Source organism: Jaculus jaculus, chromosome 10, assembly GCF_020740685.1.
Source record: "Jaculus jaculus isolate mJacJac1 chromosome 10, mJacJac1.mat.Y.cur, whole genome shotgun sequence".
Classification (NCBI taxonomy): domain Eukaryota; kingdom Metazoa; phylum Chordata; class Mammalia; order Rodentia; family Dipodidae; genus Jaculus; species Jaculus jaculus.
The window spans coordinates 104,358,657-104,367,429 of NC_059111.1; the positions used below are offsets into that span (position 1 = coordinate 104,358,657).

Here is an 8,773-nt window from a genome sequence, read left to right on the forward strand (position 1 = left end):
TACTAAACTTGGGAAGGTGTGAAAATTTTTTTGTTGGCACTTTCTCTGTACCCACATCCCTAATTATCTTGGAAAATGATAGTGTCAGGGCTGGAGAGATGGCTTAGCGGTTAAGCGCTTGCCTGTGAAGCCTAAGGACCCCGGTTCGAGGCTCCATTCCCCAGGTCCCACGTTAGCCAGATGCACAAGGGGGCGCACACGTCTGGAGCTCGTTTGCAGAGGCTGGAAGCCCTGGCGCGCCCATTCTCTCTCTCTCCCTCTATCTGTCTTTCTCTCTGTGTCTGTCGCTCTCAAATAAATAAATAAATAAAATTTAAAACAAAAATGATGGTGTCAACTTGAATTTTATAATTTTTCATCTATTTTACCTTATATGCAGTAAAAACTGAGGGAGGCAAACAGAATAAATACAAGGAAATCTATACTCTGACCTCAGATACTTCATAGTCAAACAGATGAAAACCAAAACTCACAGAGAAGATCTGAAAAGCAGCCAGAGACAAGAACACTTTCTACTCAAAGAAACAAAAGTACAGCTGGCTTTCAAAACAACGATGGAAACAAGAACATAACAGGCTTGAAAAAAAAAAAAAGAAACTATAAAATCTGCCAACCGAAACCTCTATGGAAAGCAAAAATAATCCCTCAGAAATGAAGATACTCACTATCTGATTGAATTTGCGAACAGTGGAATTCAGAAGAAGAGCTACCTAAAGTTCTTCAGGCTAAAGGAAAAAATATTCCAGACAGGAGCACAGTACTATGGAAGAACTAGAGAACGCTGGAAAGAATAAATAAAGTTCAAATATAAGTGAGTATTGGCTTTTAAATAAATATGAAGTATATGGAAAAATTTAATTTATGTCAAAACTCGGCTGCAAGACTCAATCAGTGGAGATTAATTTTTGTTTTAGAATGGGTAAAAGTCATAATTAAGGTTATAAGGAGACAGCAAGGCTCAAGGAACACTGCAGAAGATGGGTAGAAAGACTGTAAGAGCTACTGGGTAGGAAGGAGAATCCCATGGCTTTGACCCCCACCATAACAGGCTGATGCCTCAAAGGGCTCACTGATAACCCCTTGAGGAAGGCCCTTATTGACCTGGAGGCAAGGGAGAGTGGATATGAGTATAACTTGGAGGAAATATAACCAATACCCTATAGGGTCATGCAGTAAAATTCATAAACAATTAAAAATAATAGTACAGGGACTAGATGGAGGGAAAGAACAGAGAGCGGAGGAAGGGGTGAAGTATGGAAAAGACAGATGGGGCAAGACAATATGATCACAATACATTTTGCACATACATAAAAATGATTAATAAAAAACAGAAGAGGGACTAGCTGGAAATAAGCAACTCAGTGGAGGGGGACAGAAGAGGGGACGGGAACATGTGGGAGGGGACTGTGAGCATGGCATGTTGTATATACATATGGATGTCGCCAATAAATAGTTTCTAAATGATGTAACCTCAACATTCATAAAGCAAAGTGGTAGCAGAATTCATAAAGCAAATAAGTAGTAGAATCCACGAATATAGTTGAAATTCTCAGTAATCTAATCAAACAAGGGTACAAATATCAGAAAAGTGCTACATAATAACATAATTAATAAATTTGACCCTATAACCATGCTGCATATACACTCCTAACAAAAGAACACCTGATTGCAGGTGAATGGCAAACACGTTCCCAAGGAGACTGCACAAACCCCGTAAAACAGGTCCCCAGGAAGTCATAAGCACACAGAATACATTCTCCTACAATAATGTGATTCAAAGAGAAATAACTGATAACTGTGTTTAAAAGAACACACCTTCTATGTGGTGCTTACTTTCATTTATGTGCACAAATATTAATATGTTAGTAAATATGTTGGGAAGTTAAACATTGATATTATTCAGTAATTATAACAAACACATGGCATCTGAAGAATGATATATAATTGAAGAGTCAATGATCAATGTTATTTAACTTAAATAAGTCCTAAGAATGCATGTTATGTGTTAAATATGTTACGAAAGCAGAATATGCCTGAAACACTAGACTTAGTAAATCTGCTTTCCAAATAAGAGGAAGAAAATGTTGAGGAAACAGAGTAAACTGGCCATCTACACCAAGGCTTGGGAAGCATCCTAGAAGAGGGGGTGGAAAGACTGTAAGAACCTCAGGGTGGGAACCGCCGGAGACAGACGTGGTATTTCACCATCCCTGCAGAGAACCCTTAGCAGAATCGGGGTGGGCAGAGAGGGGTCTATGTGTGCGACCGTTTCATTTAAAAAAAAAAATCAATAAAAATTTTAAAAGGCAGATAGAAGGGTGATTGAAAGAGACAAAAAGGCAAGAAAAATAAAAGTAAGATAGAAGTGAATTACATAGCTCTTACAATAAGCATAAATTGACTAAATTATTCGGAATTATTCAGTGACAAGTGTAAGTTATCAAGTAATTTAATGTTTAAATTACAGGATTTTAAAAACTTAGCTTAGTTTTTTATTATTACACTAGTTTTAAAGCAAAGATTCAGAGATATTTAAAGTCAAAGGATGAGAGACAAATGTGGAAAATACAGAGATCTTATTTGGATGTTTGTGTAAATTTGGAATTTCACTGTGACAAACATTAATAGGTGCTCTTAAGGTAGGATCCTTACCTCTACAGCATCTCTAGCTTTCCAAACTTACCTAATAAGAGCACCAATATCTACAAAGAAAACGTCTGCAGCTCTCAAATGGGAAATGCCAAATCTCTCATTATTGTGAGAAATTTTAGCTTATCTTTCTATAATTATTATACCAATGAGACTACCTAAGATTGGATTTATAAGATTAATTTTAAAAGTATATGCAAGACCTTATATAATTAGACGTATTCTTTCCAAGAATGCTGTTACGAAGCTATGAAGCAAATCCAAAGGACTTGGAATCATATATTCTTTAAGTACAGTATAAATTAGTTAGGCTACATTTGCTACAAGATGACATAAGAAACTTCCTATGACCAAATGAGAATTAGATGACACATTTCTCAATAAATTATGACCATGATAGTAATTATAAGTACTACAGCTGAATAATAAAAAAATTCACAGCAAAGCCTGAGGGCTACAGCTACAATGTAGAAATTGAAAGCTCTAACACCTTGTGGAGAAGAAAAGCTGAAAATTTATAAGCTAAGTATATAATTTAAGGGCTTACATTAAATAACAGAAAAACACAAAGAAAGTGGAGAGAAGCAGCAATACAAGGAAAAACCAACAAGAAGAAATACTGTGTCTTTGTCAAAGAGCTAATAGAGTTTACAAAGATGAAACAAAATTAATCAAAACAAAAATGGAATGAAAGACTATATATACATATTACTAGTGGAAAGAAGTCAAAGCAGATGATAAAGGAAAAATTTAAACTAACGATACAATATTATGAACAATTTTGTTCTATTAATATTGAAAATGAATGCATACACAGTTTATCAAAACTGACCCCACAAGAAAACCTAAATAATAAATTATTAAAATAATTGAATCAGGGCTAGGCTTAGTGGTTATGGCACTTGCCTGTAAAGCCTAAGAACCCAGGTTCAATTCCTCAGCACTCACATAAGCCAGATATACAAGGGAGCACATGTGTCTGGAGTTTATCTGCAGTGGTTAGAGGCTCCAGTGTGCCTATTCTTTCTCTCTCTCTCTCTCTCTCAAATAAACAAAAAAATCAATAAAATAAAAATAATATTTTATAAAGAATTGGACTAGACAGTGCATACCCTACTAAACTCCCAAACCCAGAGAATTTTGCAGGTGATTTGAGGAAATAGTCAAGGATGAGAGCATTTCAGTATTGCACAAAGTCTTTAAAAAACAAATAGCAGCAGAAAAACTACTGCCTTGTATCATTTCGTGATAAGGCCAAAAAAGATAAGGTCAGCACGGAAAGAGACAGTCACAGGCCAACATCAACTCACACAGTGACATGGCTGTCTTTATGTCTACATCTATCTCTGCATGCTATTACGTACAGACTAGACAGGGTTTATTCTAGGAATGAAAACTGGGTTACTATTACCAGTTGAATACTACTCTTTATTACAGATGCATTTATTTATTTTTGCATGAGTGTGTATGCGTGGTGAGCATGCATGTGTGTGTGTTCAAATGTCTGTGACTGCACGTGTGTGCATGTGGAGATCAGGTGTTGATGATCGGTGTCTTTCTTGATTGCTCTCCACTTTATTTATGGAGATGGAGTCAAACTCAGGGCTCACTGATTAGGCTTTCGGGAGGTTCCTGTCTCTACCTCTTAACCACAGGGCAAATTGATATAATTAAGGGCAACTAGAGTCATTTAATATTATTTAGTATTGTCAGAGTCAGTACCAAACATAGCGAGCTTTAAGTAAATCCATGCATATATGGAAAAGCTTGAGTCATGCAGATCACTGGTATGGTGAAAATTGACTATTGTCTAGAATAAACAGGTGGATTAAGACATGGGAACTGGAGAGATGGCTCAAAAGTTAAGGCGCTTGCCTACAAAGCCTAATGACTGGAGTTGGATTCCTTAGCACGGCATAAAGCCAGATGTACAATGTGGTGCATGCACCTGGAGTTCATTTGCAGTGGCTGGAAGCCCTGGTGTGCCCATTCTCTGTGTCTTTCCCTCTCTTCTCTCTTTCTCTCTGCTTGCAAATAAATACAAATATTTATTTTTTAAAAGTCACTGGTATGATTTGAGGATGTAATTCTCAAACAAAGCAAACTATACAAGCAAGCATTAATAACTTGAAACTACAATTCCTAACGGTGTTCACTGACAGACACATGCAGAGAAAGAAAACCTCAGAAGCAAAGTGCAAGCACCTACAGTGAATAAAATATTCCTGCCCAGATTAGATAAATCAAGCACTCCAATGAGTCAGTAAGATAAAGACAGGAATCAGAAATTCAGAGAAGAAAGCCTAATCCTTTTTTTTTTTTTAATTTTTGAAAGCCCAATTCTTTTTTTTTTTTAAATTTATTTATTTGAGAGCGACAGACACAGAGAGAAAGACAGATAGAGGGAGAGAGAGAGAATGGGTGCGCCAGGGCTTCCCGCCTCTGCAAACAAACTCCAGACGCGTGCGCCCCCTTGTGCATCTGGCTAACGTGGGACCTGGGGAACCGAGCCTCGAACCGGGGTCCTTAGGCTTCACAGGCAAGTGCTTAACCGCTAAGCCATCTCTCCAGCCCTGAAAGCCCAATTCTTGATCAACACATCAAACAACAACCAGTCCTGTTAGTTGTGTGGACATGTTAATTAAAATCACAGTGACACGCTAGCCCACCCCCACTAGGGTGACCAGAAATGGAATCATCTAAAAGAAATTTCACCCTTTGCTGGAGGAAGTCTGGCTTAATACTTTCAAAACCTGGGAAATGACCTGTTAAGTTGAATAGACACAAAGCCTTGCCATAGTGATTCTATTCTGAAGTACACTCTAGGGAAATGACTGCCCAAGGAGACGTGAATGTGGAGGCGGCCTTTACAACGCCACCTCCATGTTCTCACGCCTTCTGAAACTGCTCTCTCAGAGTATGGAGGGCACCTTCACTTCCAATCAGAAAATGGCAAAAATGATGTGATGTCACCTTGGAGATTAGGTGACAAAAAGAGTGGTTTCAAGTTTGATCTCCAGAACTCACATGTGCTCATGACTCCAGCGCGGAGGAGGTGGAGGCAGGGAGATCCCTGGGGTCCACTGGCCAGTCAGTCTAGTCTACTTGTGGAGTTGCAGGTCCGTGAGAGATCTTGGCTCACAAAAGGGTGGAAGGCACCTGAGGGTAACGATCCCTGAAGTCGTCTTCTGGTCTCCACATGCGTACACACACACACACACACACACACACACACACACACACACACACACACGCATACAAAAGAATCAAGTCTTGTTTCTCTTTCTCCCTGCAAGGGTCACTCTGAAGGAAGGGTGAAGCATCAGATTCAGGCTAGTTCCTCCATGTAGAGCACCATATGATATGCAGAGAGCAGATGTGTCTAACCAGTCAGGAAGGCCCAAAGCCTGCAACCGTCTGTGAATCAGCTTGGTGGAGCCTTGAGAGCCTTGAGCTGTGGCCTGAGCCTATGTACTGACCTTGATTTCTTTGTTTATTTCTTTCTTTCCTTCCTTCCTTCTTTCTTTCTGTCTATATTTCTCCCTCTCTCTCTCTTTCTCTCTCTATATATTTCTCCCTCTCTCTCTCTCTCTCTTTCTTTTTTTGAGGTACGGTCTTGCTCTAAACCAGGGTGACCAGGAATTCATTCTGTAGTCTCAGGCTGGTCTCTAACTCACAGCAATCCTCCTACTTCTGCATCTGGGGCTAAAGGCGTGCACTGCCACACCTGGTTTCTTTTTAATGTTTATTGGAAAATTTAATATTTGAATTCAGTATAATTTGGTCATGCTCCATCACATTATCCTATTTTGTCCCTTCTCCCCAGTCCCCATTCGGTTGAGGCCCCTATTCTTCCAAAGGAGTCCTTCCTCTGTTTTGTGACAGAGGGCTGACTGAATATGGCTCTCGGTTTACACACATGGTGGGGAACACCTCCACACTCACCGCGGACGAGAACACAAGGCCCAGTGCCTTGCACTGGACGAGCATCTCTATCACCCCCACCAGGGCCCAGGGAATACTGCAGAGCAAGTGGTGCGGTGAGTCAGAGCGCTGCTTCCACCGCTGGCCCGAGAACCTTCTCTTTGGAGATGAAGGTCGATATGAGCACTCAAAACTCATCAAAGCAGAAACTGAGAGTGTGCCAAGGGCAAAACACCGAAGCTGACTTCTAAAATGTCCCCCAGGACTCAGGGAACATAGTGGATGAAGGGGCGGAAAGAACGTAAGCGCCCACAGGATGGGAAGGCTTAATGTGGGGGCATTATCCCCCAGATATGAATGGTCTGGTTCACTCGAGACCCTGATACTTTTATTGCTGCCTGTGAGCGCCCTACGTCAGGAATTCCCCACTAAGCCACCCCTGGGGTCTGATTCCAGAAACTGGGAGACGGCAGGAAAATATCAGTGGTGTTTTCCATCGTTGTCCGCTTGTTTCGTTTTTGACTCTGTACTGTTAGTGTGGAGGTAATTTACCACATAAGTATAGTTAACTAATACATCTCTTGAGCTAGAAACTCAAACGCCCATGAGCAGGAGAGTGAATACAGTATATTAAATCACAAATAATGAAAATGAGGGAAGCATAGTCAATAGTCTGTTTTTAAAAGTTTAAGAATATGTACAGGATAACCTTAATAGTATGAAGGCAAAAACAAGGAAAACCAGCACTTATGCGTGTTTTACACACAAATGTAAAACCATAAATACAATCAAATGGTGATTAAAGTAAAAAACAAAACACAGGTCATATCTCAAGGACAGAGACCCCCCCCCACCTCCCCCAAATGGCATCCAAGGTCTGCAAATGTCCTATGGTGAAACATTCATTTCATTATCATTAGTTTAGACTGCTCCTGGATGTTATACACTCTTTTTACTCAATTTTTTTTTTTTTTTTTTCCCTAAAGCAAAGCAAGCTGAAATGCAATCGAGGGACACACAGTTTGGAGAACAGACAGAGAAATGGTTGGCTGGTCGGTCAGCCTGCAGACAGAGACACTGTGTTCTTTACATCTTCCAAGTTTCCACCATTATGCACTTGGCAGAGATCTTTCTCTGCTATACTGTCCTTAGGGCCTCCCAGCGTTGCGGGATGGGCCAAGGAAGGAGAGGCCAACTGGGGGCAGTTTATCTGGGAACTGGATAATCCATCACTTGCAGGCCAGAGGCATTCCAGACCCCCGCACCTCCCAGCCACACACCTCCCCCGGCAGGAACTCACTGGGGCCCTCGGGCGCCCGGAGGCCCCGGCGGGGAAGGGCTTTTACCTGGGGGCTGGGAGGGGGCCGAGACCACGGGCGCCGCAGAGTCCCAGCGGCCCCCTGCCGAGAGCACAGACGAAACAAGGAAACGGGGGTCCACCCCCCCCCCTGCTGGCCAGCCCAGAAGAAGCAACAATGGGGGGGTGGGGGGGAGGGCAGAATGAAACAGACCCCCCCCCCCAGCTGCAGAAGGCGTAGCGGAGGGACGCGCAGGAACAAAGGGACCCTCCGGGGGACCCCCGCATCGGTCCCCACCGCCCGCTGGACAGTGCCCACTCTGCCCTTCCCTGCGGGGCGCCCCGCCCTGCTGGCCGTGGCCTTTGTCCCCCGGCTGTCCTTCCCGGGGCGCACCCCGTCGCTGACCCCCACTCACCCTGCGCCCCGCCGTTGCCTGCAGCCAGGAGAGGGGCCGAAAGGACGCCTCGGAGGCCGCACCGACCAGCCGGTCCCCGGGAAAGCGCTTCAGGGCCCGGAAGAGCCTCCTGGGCGATGGAGGAGAGGCCGGGGGACGTGGAGGAAAGTCGGGCCGAGGAGAGGGGCCGTCCCTGGGAGCCGATTGGCCGAGGAGGGACGTGGGCAGAGCTCATCCGGCTGTCCAGACATCTCAGAGGTCCAGCGCTGTGTCAGTGTCTTCCCCAAGACTCGGCCCCCCCAATCTGGGATTGAGAATCAGGTCTATCCCCCCCCCCCCGCAACACCCCAGCTTTTGAAAGTGCAGCCTGCCAATTTGTTTCAAACAAACAGAAATAAACCCCTGAACACTGCTGCCGGATAGAGTATTGGGAGGTGATGAAAGCTCTTTATCTGGTACGATACCAGATTTTTTTTTTTTTTAGGGTGAAGTTAATGAAAATTCAAGG

General features: G+C 42.9%; 1 protein-coding gene across 2 annotated transcripts in view; it reads right to left on the reverse strand.

The window, feature by feature from the left end:
• Positions 1 to 8,533, reverse strand: part of Tcaf1 (TRPM8 channel associated factor 1) — a 41,271-nt gene extending 32,738 nt beyond the window's left edge. The window contains exon 1 of one of the 2 annotated variants that reach the window (XM_045159974.1): positions 8,287 to 8,533. In XM_045159974.1, the coding sequence (XP_045015909.1) occupies positions 8,287 to 8,500 (214 nt within the window). In that variant the 5' untranslated portion in view covers positions 8,501 to 8,533. The remainder of the gene's footprint in view (positions 1 to 8,286) is intronic. The other variant, XM_045159973.1, reaches the window with a different exon arrangement.
• Positions 8,534 to 8,773: the final 240 nt, after the last annotated feature.